We start from the raw sequence: 25000 nt of genomic DNA on the forward strand, positions 1-25000 counted from the left end.
CAACACATCAGCAGCAGCGCACATAAACAAACCCATAGGCACCTCAATGGAGTGTTTCCCTCTTGTGGTCACACACTGACATAACATGCTGCAGACATACTCGCACATGTTCTGTACTGACCTGAGTAGTGTACTCTTGGTTTCGCTAATGCAGGTCGTGTTGAGTGCGTCTCTCCATCGCGGGGCAGACATAGAGATGGACTGTAGGGCCTCTAACCCCGCGTCCAACCCCAGCCCTACCCTGCGCACCTCAGAGTACCTCTTCGCAGACACACAGCCAGCCTCCTCGAACCCTGGGACACATACACACAATTAGGCATAGGCAGTATATTACGAACCCAAAAGACAGTTCATGACATTTAAACCATATTAAGTTCCAGCATGTCATTTTAGTCATTCACAAATTTGAAGCAATGAAGATTTACTAAGTAATAAACTAAAATGTACTGATCTGACCAAAATACATTACGTTTTGCAGCCAAATACGTCTACTGTATCACTGATAATAATGTCAGACATGGAAAATCCACCAATTCATGAATGAAAAAGTTCGAACTTTGAGAAAATCAATGGTGATGGTAAGTGTTCATGTCAAAGAAAACATTTGTGAATGAACAACATCTGGAAATAAACTACTAAAATAAATACTCTACCTTTAAAAAGCATTTAATGCATGGTTGCCATCTCTGAATGCGCTTGTTATTACTGCCATTACTGTTACCTTTGGGTGTGAGTCTGAGGTCTGCGTTGTCGGGCCGCAGCGACGTCCGGAACTCTGCTCGGCTGGTGAACATGCGATAGGGCTCAGTGACGCCACGGGACACCAGGTCGTCTATCAGCACGCCGATGTAGCTCTCCGTACGGGACAGGGAGAGAGGCGGGAGGGACAGTGCAGCGCGACCTGCGTTCACGCCCGCCCACAGACCCTGCACAAAACACACACAGACATACACACGCGCGCACACACACACACACACACACACACACACACACACACAGACATACACACGCACACAGACATACACACACACACACACAAACACACCACATATTACCTCAATTCTCAGGATTTTTTTTCTGCCACACATATCTCATCCTTAAAGAATCTCTTTCTTCTTCCTCTTCTTCATAGTTTTATACCACCATCTAATTTTGATACTTAAAGATACACTGTGCAGGAAATCTGTGTCGACTATTGCCAAATTTGACCTTTTCACTAAAGTGAAAAGTAATAAACTAACATTTTGTATTATGGCCCAAGTACAGTCAAAAGCAGCTAAAAATGGCTATTTCTGGAAATTCATGTATGAAAAGTGCAATTTTTCCAATCATAATGAATACTTAGAATTTGATGGTGGTGGTAAGTATTCATGAAAAAGGTAACATTAGTGAATGGGTAGCATGAATTCTGTTGAACTTCGGCTTTTTTCGCACACCTCAGCTGGCAGGTGCGTCGGAGATGGCACCATGGGTCACTCAGCAATAGTTTAAAGAAACTCCCGCACACTGACCATTTCGCTGTTCTTTCTTTAATAAACAACGTTTCAGTACTAGACCTTCATCAGGCAATCTCTTTCATTCATCTCAACACAGGCTTTTTCAAAACTTGGTTGACAGATAGTGGACCAATCAGGTCCGACGTTAGGATCATGTCACTCATTCACAGAAAGACGCACCCACAGTGGTGGGTGCTTTGAATAGGCTATAGTGTACATGAACACTGTTAGAGCATTGCACAGAAGATGATAGAACAAAAAAACAAAAAAATTATAAAATAAACATTTTCACATTTTTTCTTCTTGGCTACAAGTGGAGACTGTTGAGGAAAAGATGTAAATTAACCCAACATAACATTTAGATTAAATTCGTCATTTAGTCCTTTTGGTGCTAGAGTCTGTAAGGTAAAAATCCAATAGGCCTCGCGTCTTTTTAGTAGCAGGTCATGGTTACCTCCCCTCTGTGGTGAGCCGAAGTTCAACGTAGTACCCTACCCAGGGTTTCTTTAGTTTTTCGGCACCCTCTTCGCTTGTTTCTAAGAAATCATCAAGAAAATGACTTCATTTCAAGAAATCAATGCATTGACACAAAACCACGCAAAGACATTCGAATTCACAGAGGAAGACGCCGGAAGGATACTAATTGACAACGAGGAAATGGAGAAAATGCTGACATACGAAGATGAAAAAACCAAGTTAGAAAGACTACATCTTCAAGAAATACGACTTCGAATGCACAGCGCAACATTAAGCGAGTATTGGAGAAAGAAGAGAATCCCCAGAGGCTTAAGGATCCAAAAAGCCCCAGCAATCGGGGAATCGGATGACGCCTTCATGGAAAGATGGGAAAGTATTCTCAACAAGTGCTCCTTGGACCTCATGCTACTCACAATCGAGCAAGGAACTACTGAAGCACAGCAGACGAAAGCAGAGATTGAAACGCTGGAGAACAACATGAAACAAAAGTTTGGACCTGACTTCTCAACCATTGAACAGACAATCAAGGGTTCTGTGGCGAAATACAAGGAGGAGCTGCAAACAATGAAGCTGAGTAAATATAAACGGGACGCAGAGGATTACAAAAGAAATGAAGTCTACAAGTGGCAAATCAAGGACGAACCAGGAATGCCGCACCAAACGGCGAGCGCGCCATTACGCACGAGAACACCTGCACCAAGGCGCCCAGCACGCTCATCAAGGCCGAATCAACGCGGAATGCAGCGACCTGGCAGAGGATATTCTACTCTGGAAAGCGACTTTACCCTGGATAGTGACTCCAGTGGCCCCAGCCAAGCCGCAACTTTTTTAGAGAATCGGAGGAGAGGCCAGAGAGGCGGAAAAAGAAATGCAGGAGGGGGAAGCGTCTTTCGCGGATCGGACCAACAGTGGACACACCACAGACAGAGACGGTAATAAACATCTCTTCAAAAGAATTATCCGCTGACCAAACTTCCCTCCTGTCCAAAGGATTATCGTTTGTGCCCACCAGTGGAATTAATGCGTTTGGAATGAAAGTTGACCTATTCAAATGTTTTCGACAAATTAAACTGAAACACTTCTTTTCCAAAAATGACACCGTAAGCACACCCACCACCACCCAGACTCCCACTTTCAAACCAAAGAGCTTGTTCTGCCCCAACTCAATGAATGCCTCGATCAACACTTTTTGTAGACTTGTAGAACAGGACATATTTAACAACGTTGAAAAACCAATGAAAGTCAAAAATAACCTTCCCGAAAATGAGCGGAAGGCACTAATGGAATTGATTAATGACAACGATTTGGTTATTAAACCATCGGATAAAGGTGGGGGAATTTGTGTTCAGGATACGGACAAATATGAGGCAGAGATTGTATCTCAATTGTCAAACAAAAAGTTTTATAAGAGACTGAAATCCGATCCCACAAATGCTTTCCAAAAAGAAGTGCGCACCTATCTGGAAAGAGCGAGAGAAAATTACTGGATAACAAAAGCCGAATTTGATTTCCTTTACTGCCAACACCCAATCCGCCCTGTGTTTTACACACTTCCAAAAGTACACAAGTCATTGACTAACCCACCCGGACGCCCTATAATTGCACAGATCGATTCTCTATTGGCGCCTCTATCAGAGTTCGTTGACTCTTATATCAAGCCCTATGTGCACACATTGCCAGCGTATATCAAAGACACCACTGACTTTATTAACAAGATATCAACGGTGACAGACCTATCCGATGAGGTGTTTTTAGTCACACTTGACATTGCCAGTCTTTACACCAACATACCGCATGAGAGCGGGCTGGAAGCGCTGGACTTTTATTTAAAAGACAGAGAGAGTGGCGCTACGCCACCTAGTGAATTTCTGATTGACCTGGCTGCCTTTGTCATGAGAAAAAACTACTTTATGTTCAATGGAGACTTTTATCTACAGGTATCGGGCACAAGCATGGGATCTATTTGTGCACCCAACTATGCAAATCTTTTTGTGGGCTTTTTTGAAAGAAATTGTGTAATGAACATGGAAAAGAATACACATCTGCCGAGGATATCGAAGTGGTTTCGCTTCATAGATGACATATTCACCTTGTACCATGGCACTGAGGAGGAACTGTTGGAATTCATTAATCTACTGAATAGTTTTAATGAGAACTTGGAATTCACAGTAGACTACAGCAAGGAAAGGGTACATTTTTTAGACATGTGGGTTGTAAAAAACAATGGCTCCCTGTCGACAACATTGTACAGAAAAGAAACGGACAAGAATACCCTACTGTTGGCGAGTAGTTTTCATCCCACTCCCCTTAAACGAGGGCTACCCAAAAGTCAATTTTTTCGCCTCAGGAGAATATGTGAAACAACTGAGGATTACATAGACAAAGCAAATGACATGAAAGACCGTTTCCTACAACGGGGGTATCCAATACATTGGGTGGAAAAGGCCTATAACACGGCTCTAAATAAACCTCGAGCTGCCCTGCTGAAGAAAAGCAAAAAAACAGAAAATAAATTCTCAGTGACTTGTGTTACATCCTTCTCTCCATTGTCACACACCATACGCCCAATTTTTAAAAAATATTGGCCCATTCTAAAATCTGATCCAGAACTCGCCCATCTGATGACAGACATGCCCCTTTTCGTATACAAGAGAGAAAAGAACCTCAGAGATCTACTTGTTCACGCTGACTTCACGAGATACAGACCCAGAAGAACATCTCAGAGACTTCTAAGTCCATTACCGACGGGGAACTACCGTTGCGGAGGATGCGCGCAATGCAATAATACTTTCAAGACGCGCACGTTCCGTCACCCTCACAACAACAAAAGTTTCCCCATAAAAAGTGTAATCACTTGCGCCTCCACACATGTAGTATACACGCTCACATGCCCGTGTGGTCTTGTATATGTGGGGAAAACCACAAGACAGCTCAAACAACGCGTCAGTGAACATAAGAGCACGATTAGGAGGAATGACCGCAACTACCCCGTAGCAGTGCACTTCAATGACTGCAAACATGATATCTCCCAATTGCGCTACTGTGGTATTGAGCAGGTGGCTGCACCACAGAGGGGAGGTGACCATGACCTGCTACTAAAAAGACGCGAGAACTATTGGATTTTTACCTTACAGACTCTAGCACCAAAAGGACTAAATGACGAATTTAATCTAAATGTTATGTTGGGTTAATTTACATCTTTTCCTCAACAGTCTCCACTTGTAGCCAAGAAGAAAAAATGTGAAAATGTTTATTTTATAATTTTTTTGTTTTTTTGTTCTATCATCTTCTGTGCAATGCTCTAACAGTGTTCATGTACACTATAGCCTATTCAAAGCACCCACCACTGTGGGTGCGTCTTTCTGTGAATGAGTGACGTGATTCTAACGTCGGACCTGATTGGTCCACTATCTGTCAACCAAGTGTTGAAAAAGCCTGTGTTGAGATGAATGAAAGAGATTGCCTGATGAAGGTCAAGTACCGAAACGTCGTTTATTAAAGAAAGAACAGCGAAATGGTCAGTGTGCGGGAGTTTCTTTAAACTAGCGTGAATTCTGAAAATGAACAACTAAAGATCTCACACAGTGTCCCTTTAATGGTCAGTGTTTTTGGTACAATTATGTCATTGCCGTGCAGTTACCCCTCCCACTCAGCGGTGGCGCTCTTTAGTTTCTGTACCTGTGCGGCCGCCTCCTCGTAACCTGTGGTGCCATTGATCTGGCCAGCGAGGAAGAGCCCCTGGGCCCTCTTCACCTGCAGCGATGGGGAGAGCTGAGTGGGGCACACAAAATCGTATTGCACCCCATACCCTGTTGGAATGGAGGAGGACAAACACAGAGAAAAGAAAAGGGGTGAGCACACAGTGGAAAGTTGGTTACTATTTCCTTAAATGCATCCTACCATACATTACGAAGATATTAGATTCTACCATATTTTCTGGCATATAATCCGCACCCGAATATACGCCGCACACGCTGAACTTCTGAATAAGGCCGGGGACATGCACATTTTGCGCGTGGTAGAGCACCAGGCAATGTACACAGACGTGTGCCACTGCGTACGGTGCAATACTGACAGAACCGCGAGGGGAAAATCCTCCAAACTACCATGTTGAGGTTGTGGTAGAGTAAAAACAAAGACGGAAAATATGAATGAGAGCCCCGTTGGCCATCTGCCCCCCCCCTTCACTTCACTTTGTGCTGATCACACGCAACAATGTATCCAAATTACCCACATTGGGGTATAAGCTGCAGGGTTCAAAGCATGAAAAAAATACAGTACAAAGATAGGGCATAACATAAAAACCCAGTCATACTAAAACCCTCAGTCATACAGTGTACTACTATGGTAAACAAAAGCAATCAAAACTCTTTAAAAGTTACAATTATTTAAGTAAAGCCATACATTTCACCCAATCACCTATGGAAGAAGAGCCTTCCCCTACCTACCATCCCACATTTGAACAGTTTTCCGCCCTACTCTACCTGGGGTGCTGATATCCACTCTCTCTAGGGCAGGTATCTCCCTGAGCAGTCGCAGCTGGAGGTCAGGGGGCATCGTCATGGAGAGACCCTGAGGGTACAGGAGGTCAGAGGTCAAGCCCTCAGGCTCCAGCCACACCTGGTGCCGCCGCCCGGGGAACCGCAGCACGCGCGACTCAATGGACGGACAGTACCTGTAGATGGAGAGAGAGAGAGAGGGATGTGAAGAGACGAAAAGAGGACACTCGAGGGGTTGATTGATTGATTGTTTACATTTATTGCCATTTCAGCAGCTATGGCTATATCATGGCCAATACAGAGAGAAAAAAACATCATATTACATTTACAAAACTAACAACCATATAAATAAAGAGATTAAATATGTTTTTTTTAACATCAATACATTCTAAAAAGGACACTCGAGGGAGGGACAGTGTCTGTGAAAGAGAGGTGTGAAGGTACAGTAGAGGGGCAGTATGTAGGAAGGAGGGGTGTGGAGACATGGAGACACCACGTCAAAGGATATTGTTTCTACACCTTTGAATCGTGCTGCAGGGTGTGTATGAAGTCTGTCCGTGTGTGTGCATAGGTCGCTCTGTATAATATACGGGCCTAAATGTGAATGTAGTGTGCATGTATGGATCTGTGTGTGTGTGTGTGTGTGTGTGTGTGTGTGTGTGTGTGTGTGTGTGTGTGTGTGTACCTGGGTCCCTTGGTGTCTTCTTGTATATGGCAGTTGAGGTGGAGGCTCTCCCTCACCACCCGCTCCACTCCCGGCGTGGTGTACGTCAGGTAGCACGGCAACTGCTCCTCTGACTGAAAGGTCAAAGGTCAATGGAACGCAAATAAAAAGGTGTTCATTCATTCACTACAGTGTCCTACAGTGGATGCGAGCGAAGAGTGCAACATGAGGTGAGCATTTTAGAATAGGCCTAAGTGTGTTGGTGGCACATGCAGTTATTATTCCAGTGGTTATATTTCATCATCTCCTTTAAAAGTCGAATTCTCTCTTCTGATTGGCAGATGAGGTGGGAATTCACTGTGTGTGTGTGTGTGTGTGTGTGTCAGTGGTGTAGTCTACGTATAACGCAGGTATACGCAGTATACCCACCTCAAAATGTCATTAGTATACCTACTTTAAATTGATTGAGTCTTTATTTAGAATAGCACAAATAAATACTGTATACCCACCTCAAAAAAATGCTCAAATATACTGTAAACCCACTACAAAAAAAGTAGACTACACCACTGGTGTATGTGTGTGCGAGTGTGTGTATGTGTCTCTGTGCTCTGTGTGTGTGTGTGTGTGTGTGTGTGTGTGTGTGTGTGTGTGTGTGTGTGTGTGTGTGTGTGTGTGTGTCTCTGTGCAGTGTGTGTGTGTGTGTGTGTGTGTGTGTTACGTGTCTCAAAGAGCAGTGTGTAAATGTGTGTGTGGTCATATAAATAAGCAGCATGAGCTTGGGGCCAGGACCTGTGTTTGTGTCTGTGGGTGAGCAGTGCTGGACTGGCCATCTGGCATAGCGGGCATTTCCCGGTGGGCCCTGCACCATTGTGGGTCCCTATTTTCAGAAATGTGTATATATATAAGCGCCTGTTTGTTTTCTTCCTCACAGGGCAGCATGTGTGCATGTGTGCGTGTCTGTGTGCGTCTCTCTCTCTCTCTCTCTCTCTCTCTCTCTCTCTCTCTCTCTCTCTCTCTCTCTCTCTCTCTCTCTCTCTCTCACCGGGCATTGCGTCTCTGTATTCATATAACTGAACGGCGTGGGCTGTCGGTCTGGCTCCTGCACGGTAGCGAGCGTGAGGTCCACGGTCTCCTTGACGATCCTGGGGGGTGTCCCCGTGCGCAGGCGGCCCACACTGAGCCCCAGCACCGTCCTCAAGGTGTGGGAGAGACCATCGCCGGAGGGGGGGTCCCCCATACGCCCCCCGGGGGAGGTGGTCTGGCCCATGAAGAGGCGGCCGGAGAGGAACGTGCCGGTGGTGAGGACCACACACGAGCAGTGGACATTGGAGGATGTGCCAGCTAGGGGGTAGAGAGGGAAACGAAGAGAGACGGATGGAGAGATGGAAAATGAGATGAAAAGATGTTATTATTATCATCAGGGAAGCCGACAGGGGGGGAAAAAGGGGTCAATTGTCCCAGGCCCAGGGACATGGAGGGCCCAGTATTGGGGACCCATTCTATTGTATGTACTGAATAGGAGGACCTTTTAGACGACTTTGTCCCGGATCCGGCCAAAGCTGTCAGCGGCCTTGATTTTCATCAGTGGCGGCCCTACAGTACAATGACTGGTGCCTAGGGCAACTCTCCTCTCCAGAGCCCCGCCCTGAATTGCAGCCCCACCCTCACGGAAAACATAGTAAAAACGTTGTTAAAAAACACCTGTAGCTGCTAATTAAAACTACTAATACCATTAACATTGCAATAGCGTGATAATAGCACAGACATAACATGTTACAGTTACATAGCACTAATTGGGGATTGTCAGTCAATGTCTTCCTGGGTGGATTTTCACGACGGTGTCACCCCTGGGCAACTGCTGCCCCTAGGACTGCCCCTGAATCATCATCATGGATAGATGGAGACGACCTGATACGAAAGGCCTTGTGGAGGGATGAGAAGGGATGGGGGGGGAGAGAGAGAGAGAGAGAGAGAGAGAGAGAGAGAGAGAGAGAGAGAGAGAGAGAGAGAGAGAGAGAGAGAGTTCCCCACACAAGCAGCGGACATCTGACATCTGACATCTGACGACATGTCAGCTGGGGGGATGGATTGAGGCAGAGTGATAGAGGGACAGAGGCAGAGATGGCGGGGGAAAAGAGATACTAACACCAAGATAGAGAGCTACAGAGGAAAGTGGCAGTGGTGAGGACTGCACATTAGCAGTGGACCTCTAAAGGCCAGCTAGGGGGAAGGTAGAAGGAGGGAGGGGGATAGAGAGAGAGAGGGAGGGAGGGACAGAGACAGAAAGACGGTGGGAGATAAAAAAAGAGATATTAATATCATTATTGTAGATAGACAGCAAGAGAGGAAAAGCCAGTGGTGAGGACTTGACGCGAGCAGTGGATGTCATCAGGCATGCAGGCTAGAGGAGAGACAGAGAATAAGAAATGGAGAGGCGGCGGCGCAAGTGAGGCAGGGGCAAAAGAAGGGGAGAGAGAGGTAGATATGGAGAGAGAAATGAAGAGGGAGAGCGATATGAAGAGAGATAGACATAGGCAGAGGCGTAGAGAGAGGTGAAGGTAGTGAAAGTGGAGAAAGAGCAGAGCAGAAAAACGACAACATGTGAATGTGTCTTGGTGTTTGCACTGTCTGTGTGTGCATGTGTGTTCCTCACCCATGCGGACTCCAGTGACTCTGTGTGTTCCTGGTCTGTCAGCATCCGGCTCTGACACCAGTAGCTGCTCAACAGAGCCCTCCACTACAGTCAGCCTCGGCATGGACAGCAGCTCAGACTGTGGAGGGAGAGAGAGAGAGAGAGAGAGAGAGAGAGAGAGAGAGAGAGAGAGAGAGAGAGAGAGAGAGAGAGAGAGAGAGAGAGAGATACAGAGAGATACAGAGAGATACAGAGAGAGAGAGAGAGAGAGAGAGAGAGAGAGAGAGAGAGAGAGAGAGAGAGACTGATTTTTGTTTGTGTGTGAGACACAAATAGCTGTTTGACTCATCCCTTTCCTGAATTTCCTACATTTAAAAATGTATACATTTTACTCATTTCTACTCTACCACAGCTAACCTAGTCACGGACATCAGTTGAGACAAGGAAGAGAAATACACTATATTCAGTGTGTGTGTGTGTGTGTGTGTGTGTATTACATTATTTTACAGTATGTAAACTACTGTGTTAATAAATGTAGACATGTAGACGTTCACTACATTTTGGCGTTTGCTCTGTGTGCGTTTGTGTGTATGTGTGTGTGTGTGTGTGTGTGTGTGTGTGTGTGTGTGTGTGTGTGCGTGTGCGTGTTTGTGTTTATGGGTGGTTGACGTTTAAGGGCATAACGCAAAAAAAGGTTTTTCAAATTCCTGAAAAAAATGATGGATAAAAATGGGAAAAAATTAGAAACAAATAAAGCACTTCGTTGGTCTGTGGTAAAGGTAAACAAATGAGCTCGGAATGTGTCGCATGTTGGGAAAATGTGTTTTGCATCAACACATTGCATAGGCATGTCACACACACCACAGGGACTTCACTGCATTATGGCCATTTTAATCCTTTTGTATACATGGCTGACATCTGAGCTCATCCTAACTTGATAATGATATTGTGTTTAATCTTGATATGTGTTTTCATTTATTAAAAAAAACCCAACATTTTCCTCCTATAAGAGCAGTCACACCACAGGACACCATAAAATGAACCTAAGCATTGCGTGACAGAAAGATTGCAATATGAAGACATATTAAGAGGTTAAGAATCACCTTAAACTTCCACAGCACTCTCCAATAACTGAGGTACTGACTGGTTAGGAGCCAGTCTTTAACACCCTTGTAGTTGGCCTTGCAGCTGCCCATTCACAAACATTGACATACATGTCACCCCACAGGACGCAATTTGTGTTACGAAATTGAACTTGTAGTTAATATTACTGTCTTGAGTTTTTTTTCACATTCACATATCTTAATATAAAGTTAATATTTATGCTTCAATCATGCCAAATGCTTCATGTTACATTATTCAAAATGTTGTTGGTTAATTTATATATATATTTATAATTCCAGGAGTTTTCATTTGATGTTACAGTCACACCGCAGGATATTTGACATATAAACCTTTACATAAATCTTAACAAAAATGTTTCATCTGATCTAAGACTAATATGAAACATAATGTACCACATCTTCTTTCATTGACATTTGTTTTTTAAAGGAAAAATAACAGTTTTGTAGGTTTTTAACCAATGTTACGAAAAAACAAGGCGTCACGTCTCCCACCCTTATGTCTGTGTTTGTGTGCGTGCGTCTTGTGTTGAGTCTTCATCAGTACACTGTGTTACCTGGATGAATTCCCGGTAGCGTGGGCGGTCCAGCTGTGCGCGCGGTCCCCAGACGGCCGGCCCCTTGCTGCGGTTGAGCATGGAGAAGTGGACCCCGGCCCAGTCCCCCGCTCTGCCCATCAGGCCATCCAGAGCATCCACCTCCCTCACCAGCTGGCCCTTACCCACACCACCCAGGGAGGGGTTGCAGGACAGGGCACCTGGGGGGGTGGAGCAGAGAGTAAGTCACTGTTAAGTGACTGTGTAGAGTAGTGTTTCTCAAAGTGGGCGGAGGCATCTCAGGGGGGGGCGTGTGACATCTGATCCCCCCCCCCCCAAGGAAATGATTTCCTGTCTCGCCAATAAGTTTAAAGCCCTCACCAACATTATATTATTAATTGTCATGAATTTGAATAGCATAGGAAATTAACACACATCTGCATTCGACTGCAGTCCCTCTTTGTTTAACCTCCACCAGTCACCTTTCCTTTGATTCTGCACAGCGATCGCAAAATTAGGCCTACTGCTGTTGCTTGGGGTTGCCTCAGAAGCCTACACTACCTGAGTGACGGAAGTCATTATTTGTCTATGGAGGGTAGGCGAATAAAGTGACAAAAGCGAATTCGCCGGGAGCGAAGCCAACTGAGCAAAGTTCAGCGATTAAAGTCAAGCTAATGTTATGGTAATGAGCAATGACGCGGCTTAGCAAAAAACAATTGGAATGTTCATATCTCTGAATGTCCCAGGCTGACAAGCCAGAGCCGTTATGTCACGTCCAGAGCGAATAAAGCGAATTAATGGCGAAACTTCTTCAGCGACCTCAGCTATCTGGGTAGAGTAGGTCACTTTTGATACAATACAATACAATACAATACAACCTGTATTTATGCAGCGCAATATCACAACTAAAGTTGTCTCACGGCGCCAATTGTCCGGGGTTCAATTTTCAATAACTGTTTCTGTATAACATTAGTGTTTCCATCCTTGTGTTATGCAGATGGCTTGGACCCCCCCACACACATGACTATCGTGTGAGTCACTTAGTTATATAGCTGATGATGCGTGCATGCGTGTCACTCACTGATAGTTATATCCTAAAAAGATGACAGTGTGTGTGTGTGTCCAAGGGAGTCTAATGTGTGTTTTCGTGTGTGTGTGTGCGTGTGTGTGTGTGTGTGTGTGTGTGTGTGTGTGTGTGTGTGTGTGTGTGTGTGTGTGTGTGTGTGTCTCACCGATGGTGTGTATCTTCTGGGTGATGAGCAGTGTTTCTGCTCCCACTCGAGCTGCTGCTGCTGCTGCCTCCGTCCCCGCATGCCCTCCGCCCACCACAATGACATCATACCTGAATGAATGATTAAATTAATGACTTAATATATATGCATATATTATAGAAGTGTTGTATTTGTGCAATGTGTGTTCTCTGACTGTATGCTCCCAGACACCTTAAAGACACAGTATGTAGAACTGTAGTCACAGTAGGCATCACAACTATGCTGCTCATTGCAACTATACACTGCAGTGCTCATTCCCAAATTTGATATTTAAATGAATATTCACTGAGTATGGTAATAAACCAAAGTACAGTATGTTTTGTACCTAGATATGTCTATTACTAGACATTCAAAATGACAGACATGGAGAGGATCCACCTTTTTATGTAGGAGAAGTGCAATTTTCCCAGTCATATTGATCGTGGTGGACAACATTCATGGAAAAACACAACATTTGTCAAATGGGCACCATGGTAGTAATCTACTAAAAAAAGTACATATCTCTACTGCTCCTGCACTAAGCTTACCTGGGTTGTGGGAGGCCACTGGACGCTCGGCAGAAGTGGCGGAGTGGCCAAGCCCGGCTTCGAATGTGTAACCTCCGTGCCAACATGGGCAGCTCCGAACAATGTGGTCTGTAAGGAATCCACACAGATACACACAGCCATGAGCCATGGTCATAGTAATCACTTATTTAGGTAACACTGTATTGTACTGTCTCTGTTGCATTAACTAGATACAGTGTAACAAGTGTGTAACAACATTATGTACTCTGTACCTTAAGGTAGTAGTGATTCTTAATTTTCTAAAAATCTAAATATTTGTGTGTGTTGCTGTTGACTATTTATTTGAGTTGCATTCTTTATTTGGTCAGAGGTGGGCTGTGGAAATTTGTGAACATCTTAAGTGGGAACTGGGAACCCTTGTTTTAACATTAGGATTAGGTATAAGTCAATAATACATATTGATAAACGAAGTTGGAATAACAGTTTTTTTTGGTTATAATGACAATTATATTCATTGCAGATTTCTTGTGATGTGATAAGCTTATTACCAGTAATATGACAATTATTACACAAGAATTGAGTATAATGGCACCAAATGAGCTAAATTGTAAACAACTAGACTTGAAGAATGGAAGAAGAACTTGAGAGAAGGGGGAAATATACTCAAGCACAGTTGCTTACAACCAGAGTTGTGCTGTTTTCTCGATGACTCTGGGGTGGTGGTGTATGTAAAATGTTAAGAGCTACAATGTTTTCTCTACGGCTCTGTTTCCTATTACTACCTGACTGAATACAAGTCTTCACTTACATGTGGCTACTAGGCTACTATGCTGCTATAACATATTAAGTCATCCCAGCCAAAACTGAAATTACCCTGAAGGAAACATTTGTTCTTGAACATTTGTAAAAGGTTACATTAGATGATTAATAATTCTCAGTCAAATTGAACCACAAAGCTTCTGGAATTGAAGTAGGAACCTTGCTTACACAACCATCAAGTCTGGGTTAGTTCAATGCTTGTTATCTGTTAGCTGAAGCTATGTGAATGTCATGCCACAGCATCACACTGCTGCTTACCTTTCTGCACTGTCCAACTGTACGGATTAGAGAACGACCTTATGTCACGTAGGCTGAGTTGAACAAATATGTATCAGTAGCATAGTAGACACGAATAAGATCTTACAGGTTACAAAATCAATGTGGATACAGTATGCAGTGTACAGGAGCATAGGGCGCAGCCATTGCCCAGTCGGTGTTTCATCCGTAATGTTCAAAATATCAGCGCATTACTAAATAATGAAATCGGGAACGGTCTCGTGTAAACAACTCTACGAAACTTGACATTGTAACTATCTGATAAATCACTACGAATGAGATATGTATCCAACTTGGACAGATGGACAAATATAAAAGTGATCCGAAATTATGGATACATGATACATTGTAAAAAAAATCTAGTGCGCGTTTATGCTACGCGTTTAGGTAATGTAAACGTCCCGTAAACGCCCCCTCTTCCCCATCCATAGGAACCGCTTGTACTCTCAATCCCGCGCGGATCGAGTGTAGCCTACCGAGGAGGTGGTGTGACCGACCGCGGGGTTTTAACCCACAACCACAAGATAACGTAGTATTATTTGCCACTGACACAAACGCAGTAAGTACAGATCCACTCTTAGGACGCTTTGATTCCATAGTAAACCAAAAAGTGACCAGATGTGGGCTAAGACATGTGTGGCGAAAATCCTTTTAATATTAAAGCCTGCTATGCTAGTTAGCTTAGCTGTTCTTAGCGCATCTTATTAGCTAAGGTTAGTTGCCCTACGCAACAAGGTGTCATAAGAAGCTTGTTAGTACTCAATGCAGTTTCTTAATTATCGTGATTGATTTTCCAAGTATCTCTGTGTGTTGTTATCTGTAAATGCTATTGTGGTCATCTACGAGCACTCTGGGCCACGGCACTATAGATTGCTAGCTACTGCGGGCCTAAGCTAATTCGGCTACGCTCTCCGTTTATGCAGTTGTCAAGTGTGTCGGCAAGCAACCCTCGGCTAGAAGATTTCGGGTCTCGGACTTGGCTTGTGGAGCTATTCAACTCGGCCATGTTGAAGCCACAACAGCCCAACTCAAGTGGGCGAAAAACGTCAAATGGGACCCCTGGGTCAAGCACCATGTCTTCCACGACAAGTGGGATCAACACTAGCAACAGAACAACAGTCGGGAGGTAAGCGATTTTCGGCAGCGCTGCTGTAGGAAAGGGCGGGGATGCTGGTGGTGGATTGGTGAGGCCTACCGGTCAAAACCTCCTATGTGGAGTAGGCGTTGTTTTAAAGTGGATTTACTCGTCTGGCGAATAAACCTTCCAGTTCATGATTGACTGTGCAGCCCAGCCAATTGGACGCATGCAGTCGGGATCAAGGTGAACTGCGGCAAATCAACAAACTTTTTGTGTCAGCCCCATAATGCGCCTTTGGACGAATCTGCTCAATGCATTTGTTGATTGACAGAGAGGGTATCCACTCTCCCTGCCCAACAGGAGGGCGTTGACTACAAAATGAGTGTTTTTCTGGGGCAGCTAGCAATAGCCTGCTAGCGACTAGTTATGATATTTCGTCAACAAAGCTGCGGATTTATCGTGGCAGTTAATACACGACATTGTTTATTTCGATCATGTAAGTGCATTTGTAACTGGAAAATTGAATAATGGGGCAGTTTTACATCGGTAATCGGTGACTTGCTTTGTATGCGGCATTGCGCTGCTGCTTTTTTGTTGGAGAGAACAAGGCACCGTTCACATGACTCAATGAGCCTTTGTACTGTAATGTGTTGATAGACAACAAATGTTAGCCTTCGAGCTAGCCTGGCTAGCGTTGTTTACATTAACGGCAATCAAGTCATTGACAGTGAAACTAATCCAATTTGTGGCTGACATGCGATGGTTTGTTTATTTACCGAAGAAGCGACATGAACACAACGCAGTCTAGTCTGAAACCTGTGTTGTATACTTGTGAAAGGGTGTGTTATTTTTCACCCGTCTGTATATCTCAGTTGACCGAAATGTCTTTAATGTGAAGTCTTTAACGAAAACGAAACCACACGCTACATAAAACCAAACGCCAACATACTCTATGACCACCATACATTAGTACGCCAGTTAGTTTTGGCACTGTCTGGACACGGTTAGCCGTATTGCTAGGCACATGGATGTTTTGTTATTGTTGTTGAACTGCAGTGGTGCTAGCTGTGTGGACCTGCCTCCAGTGCCGGCGGCGATTGTTGTTGATGCATGTGAATCACCATAACCTGTCTGTCTTTCCTGTTTCAGGAGTCGATCGGTGAAACCACCTTTCCAGTCTCCACCGGTAAGGTTTTGATTACATCATTGATAAGCTTTGTTTAGAGAGTTCTTCATCATTGATTATGTCATTTAGCCTATGTAAATAAGTCACAAAAGGTTTCGTGTGATGTAATAGCCAATTATGAGAAGTTGATGATGAGTCAATACAATCTCACTTAATCTATGTAATTGTATTAATTATTCTATTAACTCCTATTTCTCTACGAGTATATGGTTCAAAACCAGACCGTATTACTAGTAGTTGTATTTTTATGATCATGCAAATGTGAAGTAAATGCCATTGTCATTACTAGTATGAGCTCGAAAGAGAGATCATGATACATTTCAAGGGACTACCCTTGAAATAAATTGAAAATGAATTCTGCGCAGTCAGTTGTCATTGTTCAGTTATTGGTCACCGTTTTAGCCAGATTGTGTCTCAAAGGCTGTTGGAAGGACATGAAAGCCGGATGACAAGCATTAGAATAAATGTGCTGTTTAGACGAGCAGTGTTATTCACCCCTGTGCTCTAGTGATGTCTTTTTGTGGTAGGATATAGCAAAGGGGAGAAGCAGTTGCATCATCAGGCTTTGTACCTGGGTTTCTGGGTTACCAAAGATGCATGTTGACATCATGTTTGGTATCCCGGACGTCTGGGGGTTATTCCAAGAACATGATTAAGTAATAAACTGGGCTAAGTTAACCTACAAAATGTGATAAATCTACTATTAGATAGACTTCAGGTGTCAGGCATTCAGGTGTTGAGGCATTCAGGCTCCTTTAGTAGCTGAAATGCTACTACCTCAAAGTTAAGTGAACCTGGTTTACTACTGAGCCAGCTTCTTGGAATCCCGCACCCAGTGGTGGGTTTAATGACATCATCTCCACGCTGGTGTAATGTAATGAAGGCAGCCATAGCCTAATTGACAGTTTGACTGAAAGGTTGCCGGTTTGAACCCCACATCATTAGTAAGTTTGACAAACCTTTTGTGTGCCTCTATTGTGTTTCCACAGGTGTTTGAGGGAGTCTATAACAATGCTAGAATGCTACACTTCCTGACTGCAGTAGTGGTGAGTAACTCCCTGCATCTCTCTCTTTCTGAGTCAACACACACACACACACACACACACACACACACACACACACACACGCCCTTGGAAACTTTTGTTAGGCAGACAGACGGAAACTTCACTCATTCTGAAAGAGAAGGTAAAATGTGAAAACGCAGCCATTGTCCACTGCAAACAGCCTTTATGAGACGACTCTTGCAGTGCATTTAGAGATCTTCTGGTGGGGAGAATTAAATTGAATATGATGGAATTAAAGTAGGTCCATGTCAAAAACACTGTGCTGTACGCTAGTATTTTTTTGTATTGCATTTTAACAAACTTTTTCACAGAACCCACTTTATTTTCCTAGCTTCGTGAAAGAGGAACACAGGCTCTTAGGCTCAGTGGGCTCTTTAGCCCAGCATTGTCAGGGAGGGTGTGAAAAAGCTTATTAACAATGTTATACAAGAAAATGCATTACCTGCTTTTGCATACCCCTAGTGGGGGAAGTTCTGAATAACTGGTGTAGGGAAGATGAAAGGACCCTGATTAACAACAGTAAGAGGAAACTTAGCTCCTTGACTAACCTCTATGAAGAAGGAAAGTTGCCCCTAACTAACTCTGTTGTGTAAGGGGTCCCTAATTATCTACCTGTATTTCTTGAAGTGATTAGACAGTGTTTCTATTAACCAAAAAAGTAGTTTGGGGTAGGCTGCAAATGGGGTCTAAGCTAGACTATCAATCAGGCTTTTAATTCAAAAAGAAAGAAGGGAAAAAACAGCCATATATGTTGCATAGATAAGGAGGCATCGCTATTAGTTGGGTAATACCAGGGTATTAGTTGGGGGACATGCGGGTATGTGGAAAAAGGAAAGTGTTCCCTCACTAACTTGCTGTTGTGTCTCCTGCAGGGCTCCACCTGTGACGTGCGGGTGAAGAACGGCACGGTGTATGAAGGCATCTTCAAAACGCTCAGCTCACGGGTACGGCAAACACCATTGCACAAATATCTCAAATGCCCAATAATATGTGTCTCTTCGATCCTCAATTTCATCTTCCCATTACATGCCAGTCCAAGATGAAACCATCTCTCGCATTACAAATCAGTTTTGTTGTCTGTGCAGTGTGCTAGCAGGATTTGTAACTGGAGAGACATGGTGAAGAGATCTCGCATGTCCACAGTTTGGCCTTAATGTGTCTACAGTGTTGTGTAATTTCTGTCATTCATTTCCTCCTTACTCCCGTCAACTCTCCCTCTTTCACTTTCTTTCTCTGGTCCGCCCCTCTTTCTATATGTCTGTCTCATCCCCTTTTTCTCGATTTCTGTCAACTTATCCTTGTCTACCTCTTCCCCATCTGCCTTCCCCTCTACTTTGGTACTTTGCCCTCTCTCTTCTGGTCTCCATCTTTATCTTTTGGTCCCGCCCCCTCTCTACTGGTTTTCACCCTGTCTTCTGGCCTCCCCTCTCTTCCGGTCCCCCCATTCTCTCATGGTCTCCCCCCACCCCTGATCCTTCTCTCTCTCTCTCTCTCTCTCTCTCTCTCTCTCTCTCTCTCTCTCTCTCTCTCTCTCTCTCTCTCTCTCTCTCTGTCTCCTCTCTCTCTCTCTCTCTCTCTCTCTCTCTCTCTCTCTCTCTCTCTCTCTCTCGCCCACCCGTCCTCTCTCCCTGTAGTGTGAGCTGGCGGTCGATGCGGTGCACAGGCGTGGCGATGACGAGGGCTCGGTGCCCCCGAGGAGAGAGGAGATTACAGACACCATGATCTTCAGCCCCAACGACCTCGTCACCATGACCTGCAGAGACGTTGACCTCAACTACGCCACACGAGGTGCGTATGTACGGCAAGCCGCTGAGGCCAGCATAGCAGACTCCGTAGTGTTGCACTTAGAAGGCAGGCACAGACAGAGATGATGTGGTAGACAATGTGGCCCAATGATCAGTCACCATGATCAGCAGAGGCGTAGTCCTCAACCACGCCACACAAGGAGCATGTTTACGGCAATGTCGACGTACATTTAGATGATGGCCAAATGACGCCAGGTTGACCCAGTAGAGTAGAACAATTTTATTGATTCCCAGGGGAAATGAAGGCGTCAAGTCTCCTACATAAATTTATTTTAACATTTAAAAAAATTAATATCACAGATAATAGTCGGGCAGGACCAACAATAACGCAACCTGTTGACAAATTATGTCAAACTATGGTTATGATGTGGAATACATTTGAAATGCATTTTTCTCCATGAGGGGCCCCCGATCCAAAAAAAGGGTGGGTAGTCCAATGCTTGTAGAGTTTAGAGGTTGCAATGCCTAAGCAGCGTATAGCAAGTCCCTGTGACCAAAAGCAGCCTGCCAGTTACACTACCTTCACATACAAGTGAAACTTGATGCCCGATCAACTTGTTGCTGCATCTGTAGCAACTACTTCATCGGCTGACGCACGCGCATCATCCGCCAAAAGTTGGACAATTCTCTACTGTTGAGAGCAATCAAACGCATTGCAAGCGATACCACAGTTCAGTCCAACAACATTTGAACAAAGCTTGAGAATCACTGCTCTGGGGATTATAACCAAAACCTTTTTGTACCTAAATGACTTTGGACTTTGGTCACTTTGGATGAAAGTGTCTGGTACGTTTATTGTGATTGTAACCCTCTCTTTCTCTTTCTCTTTCTCTTTCTCTTTCTCTTTCTCTTTCTCTTTCTCTTTCTCTTTCTCTTTCTCTTTCTCTTTCTTTCTCTTTCTTTCTTTCTCTCTCTTTCTCTCTCTTTCTCTCTCTTTCTCTTTCTTTCTCTTTCTCTTTCTTTCTCTTTCTATTTTTCTTTCTCTCTCTCTCTCTCTCTCTCTCTCTCTCTCTCTCTCTCTCTCTCTCTCTCTCTCTCTCTCTCTCTCTCTCTCTCTACCTCTCTCTCTCCACAGACACGTTCACAGACACAGCCATCAGCTCTGGCCGTGTCAATGGGGAGCACAAGGAGAAGGTTCTCCAGAGGTGGGAGGGTGGAGACAGCAATGGAGAGAGCTACGACCTGGAGGGAGACGCAGTAAGGACACACACACACACGCCCACACACACACACCCACACTCACACATTGTATGATGCATACAATCAGTGCTCTAAAGCCCTTTACCCATTAGGCTCCGCGGAACTGTTCTAACACAACTAGGCGTCATAAATATTCATGAAAGTTGACGGGGGGGTCGATGGTGCGGTCTGGCCCGCATTTCGATACAACAGGGACTAGAACTGGGCCAGGTATGATCAGCTGCTGCAAGTAGCCACCGTCCTTTTGCGGCCAAGGACTGGAGTTACTTTAAAGAACATGATAAATGCTTGACCAATTTTCTATGTCTAGTCTACTGTGACAGAAAAGCCATGTTGATTTTTTTAACGTGCGTGGGTGGGGATAGATGTTTGCACATGCCGGTAAATCCTAACACAGGGCAACATCTAGCCTAGTGAAACTAGCTCCGCACGCCTAGAACCACGTCTGTGGCGATTCTACAATCGCCCCTGTTTCGGCCCTGTTTGCTGATGATGGGTGCATATGGGTGGAGTAAATGCAAAAGGAAACCGAAACCACGCCCCAGCAGTGCGGAGCCCCGTTCTACCTTTTTCTAATTAACCCCAGCCAACCGGCCAAATGCAGGTGATATTTCAGTTTGGCTGGTAGAGGAGACCAACCTACTATCCACTTTGACCCATTAGTGGGTGTGTGTGAAAACAATTAATTTAGAGGCCTGCATACAATACTTGGGTACAAACACGCACACATTCTCATAAAGGTTTTGAGAACAAGACCAATTTCACAAAAGCGTCATTTAGTAACCATTTGGCAACTCGGCAGGTTGCAAATGGGAAAGTGCATGGCAGCCAACTAGCAATGATGCTGTCGAGAAACACACCTCAGTTTAGTTGAGTTGGGTGTGGACACCCACCCACACATACACACTCCAGAGATCATTGCCCTTACTCCATGGAAGAAGTGCAAGGTGAGTGCATGCAGTGTCCATCAGTCGTGCTGTGGATGACTTTGAGATGCAAACTGCACATATTCACATGTCATTTGTTTGTAAGCCTGAATAATTGTGTGTGTATGTGTTTGTGTGTGTGTTTCATTAGCCGTCCTGTTCACACATGGTTGAACATGTTATATACGCTGCCGTTGATAAGAGCATCAATCGGGGGATGGGGTGGAGACGCACACATAAGCATATGCATACACACACAGAAATGCCATGTTTACTGCTTCTTTGAACTGCTAGAAGCATCTGCTGGCCTTTTTATGCTCTCCTCTACTCCCTTCTTCTCTCTTTCTTCCATCTCCCCCCCTCCCCTCTCCTCTTATCTTTCATCCCTTCTTCTTGCATTCCTTCTTCTGTTCTCTTCTCCCGCCTTCTCTCTTGCCCTTCTCTCATCCTGCTCTTCTCTCCTCTCCTCCTCCTCCTTGCTCTTGCAGTCCAACGGCTGGGATGCCAACGAGATGTTCCGCTACAATGAAGAGAATTATGGAGTCAAGTCCACATACGACTCCAGTTTATCCATGTACACGTAAGTCAATCCTTTCTTTTCCTCCCTGTCCATTCCAATTGTCCTCCCTCTCTCTTTCTCTCTTTCTCTCTCACTCACACTCACTCACTCACTCACACACACACACACTCTTCTGGATTTGTGGAACACGCATGAATACAGAATCAAAATGCTTGCTCTCATTGTTTCCCCCTGTTCGGTTCCTCTGAAGCAGGGGAACACACGCGCGCACACACAGGGCTCCGATGGAGCGGGGGGTGCCTGAGAACTTGCAGGAGGCCGTGATCAAGTCTCTCACTCATACATACATAGACACTTACTCTCTACTCCTGTCTCTCTCTCTCTCTCTCTCTCTCTCTCTCTCTCTCTCTCTCTCCCCCCTGACAGGCACACACTCCTTCACACACTATTTGTTTATTTACTGTCCTTCTCCTCCCCCCCCCCCCCCTCCCCTCTCTAGCGTTGCTCTGGATCGGAGCTCGAACGAAAACTTCCGTGCGCGCGAACTCCGCGCTGCGCGTCTGGCCAGCGAGATCGAGTCCAGTCCTCAGTATCGCCACCGGGTGGCGCTGGAGAACGATGATGGCCGCACCGACGAGGACAAGTTCAGCGCCGTGGAGCGCGACCGCGAAAGGGGACGCGAGAGCCCCCGCGACAGGGACCGCGAGAGGGGACGAGACAGCCCCAGCGGACCTAGCAGGTAAGGGGTTCAAGGGCTCACTCCAAACAGAGGGCTACGACAGATTTCCCCGAATGGCCTTAAAAAATGGTGGCATCCACAACAGCACACAAATATAAGTATTTTTGCCGTAATTTACGTTTTTTTCGGTGGTAATAATTATCTCCATATGTATGGCCATTTTGTCCATGAAACGTGAAAAAAAATCGTTATTAGCGTCAACACAATGCATGGAAGTGAAGGTTTTGCAAGGGTCGCGCAACACTGTTGTCCTTTTTTAAATTGTAGCGTGAGTAATTACAAGCAATATCGTTGGTTTAACCGTAGAGAGGCTGGTTTTTGAATGCTATGGGTGTCATTCTGTGATTGTTGATGGGGTGTCTCGATTCGTAGTGGTTGCGTTTCAAGCCCTACGCCTTACTGCTCATTTGAAGGGACGAGGGGCAAGGGGAAGGCGCAGGGGTAGGGGTGGAAATTAGAAATTGGGATTTGGCCAAAGTCTTTACCTTAGTAGCAACCCTTCATCTGCCATGTTAATCAAGACAGGTGATGGTAGGTACTTGTAGAGAGCACGAGAGGGTGCGAGACAGCCCTAGTGGACCAGACCTAGCAGGAGAGATTAACGTTTAGTACGGTAATCAAGACACAGTGATAAGTGGATATAGGTAGCGACCGGGAGAGGGAGAGGACGCAAGAGCCCCCAGGACAGAAAATAAATGAACAGTATGTGAATGAGTGTGTGCATGTCCGGGGCGTTGATAAGGTAATCATTACGGGTGATGGTAGGTACTGGTAGAGAGCAAGAGAGGGGGAGGCGACATGAGGGGGGACGAGAGAGCCCCAATGAACCCAGCAGATAAGGGGTTAAATGTACAGACGTACATATTAGCCACAATCCTCCGGTTGTTTGTCAAACTACATTTTTCCTCCTCTTTCTCTTTGTCCATCACCTCTCCCCTCTCCTCTCCTCTCCTCTCCTCTCTCTCCTCTCCTCTCTCCCCCTCTCTTCCCTCCTGCAGTAGAGAGGGCAAGTACATCCCGCTGCCCCAGCGTGCGCGCGAGATGGGGGGAGCGGGCGGCAGCCTGAGAGGGGACCGGGACCGGGGTGGCGATCGCTCGGACCGGGGACGTGGTGGCAGCTACCACTCCAGCCGGTCCACGCCCCCCAGCTCCTCCCCGCGACCCCCCCTGCCCCCGGCCTCCAGCGGCTCCGGACCCCAGAGCAACGCCCCCTCTTCCAAGTAAGTTATCATGCTCAATAACACACACATGGGTCAATGGCGTTTTTGTATTTGCAGATTTCAGTGTCAGATATTTGCCCATGAGCTCATTTCCCATTTCCTCAAATAAACTACAATTATTATGAACCAAAAATGGGTTTGGACCAGGCTATAAATAAGGGGCAGGCTACCGTTTAAAGGAATCTTTTAATGCAAAAAGAAAAAGGCTTTTATTTATTTAAAATGTTTTCGACCAGGCTACTGTTAACGCACCGACGGTGACGAGATTAAACGACAGAGAATCACTAGACTGTGTAATAGAAGGAGCGATAGAATCGACAGAGTATGCCCAGTAAAAGCAGAATGCAGGCATTCCGACATTCCGATTGGCTGTGCTGGCTGCCGCTGAACCACATCATAGCTCATTTGCATAATAATCGCAGAAGTCCAACTACAAACTGTCACTCAAGTCGCCCAAATCGCTTTTATTTCTTCTGTCGCCATCGTCTCAAGCAAAGTCAATGTCTGCCGTCGCCGGTGTTGTTCAAGGCGTGTCTGGTCTATTCATGGCTTTAGGGGCCAGGCTATAAATTGAGAGTCATTTCGGCAATTGAGTTTTGCCTTTATCCTGTTCTTTCAGCCGCTCTCCGGAGTCTGGCAATATTACTCCCAGTCCCAAGCTAGGGTGTATCATTATATGCCATCGTTATTTGTGCTAGCTTGAAGGTGCAAGTTGCATCAGCAGACTCTGAGAACGGCTGGAAGTACAGGAAAAGGGTAAAACTCAGAAGTTATGAACTTCCAGATGTTGTGAACTATTCCTTTACACACCATGGCTCATCGTCAGTGAGGAATGTTTTGCTGCTGCCGCGATTCAGCTATGTATTGTACAGTGTTTTGAGTGCCAGTCCTATGGTGATCTTGCAATTCAAATAATTGAATTGACAGCCTACGTGCCGTCGGAAATCTACGGGGTAAATTAAGAA

General features: G+C 45.2%; 2 protein-coding genes across 5 annotated transcripts in view; one reads left to right on the plus strand and one right to left on the minus strand.

Annotated features, from left to right (window-relative positions):
- Positions 1-14451, minus strand: part of mto1 (mitochondrial tRNA translation optimization 1) — an 18238-nt gene extending 3787 nt beyond the window's left edge. Inside the window, exons 1-11 of the mRNA XM_063221254.1 lie at positions 14280-14451; positions 13224-13331; positions 12658-12767; positions 11447-11646; positions 9790-9907; positions 8179-8477; positions 7158-7270; positions 6458-6648; positions 5652-5782; positions 722-926; positions 122-293 (exon numbers count right to left, since the gene is read on the minus strand). Of these exons, the coding sequence (XP_063077324.1) occupies positions 122-293; positions 722-926; positions 5652-5782; positions 6458-6648; positions 7158-7270; positions 8179-8477; positions 9790-9907; positions 11447-11646; positions 12658-12767; positions 13224-13309 (1625 nt within the window). The 5' untranslated portion in view covers positions 13310-13331; positions 14280-14451. The remainder of the gene's footprint in view (positions 1-121; positions 294-721; positions 927-5651; positions 5783-6457; positions 6649-7157; positions 7271-8178; positions 8478-9789; positions 9908-11446; positions 11647-12657; positions 12768-13223; positions 13332-14279) is intronic.
- Positions 14452-14764: 313 nt separating this feature from the next.
- Positions 14765-25000, plus strand: part of atxn2l (ataxin 2-like) — a 29043-nt gene continuing 18807 nt past the window's right edge. For 3 of the 4 annotated variants that reach the window (XM_063222037.1, XM_063222039.1, XM_063222038.1), the window contains exons 1-10: positions 14765-14856; positions 15221-15423; positions 16525-16561; positions 17551-17607; positions 18498-18569; positions 19260-19413; positions 20506-20627; positions 22045-22136; positions 22576-22815; positions 23814-24035. In XM_063222037.1, the coding sequence (XP_063078107.1) occupies positions 15302-15423; positions 16525-16561; positions 17551-17607; positions 18498-18569; positions 19260-19413; positions 20506-20627; positions 22045-22136; positions 22576-22815; positions 23814-24035 (1118 nt within the window). In that variant the 5' untranslated portion in view covers positions 14765-14856; positions 15221-15301. The other variant, XM_063222040.1, reaches the window with a different exon arrangement.

The sequence above is a fragment of the Engraulis encrasicolus genome, chromosome 17 (genome assembly GCF_034702125.1).
Source record: "Engraulis encrasicolus isolate BLACKSEA-1 chromosome 17, IST_EnEncr_1.0, whole genome shotgun sequence".
NCBI classification, from domain to species: domain Eukaryota; kingdom Metazoa; phylum Chordata; class Actinopteri; order Clupeiformes; family Engraulidae; genus Engraulis; species Engraulis encrasicolus.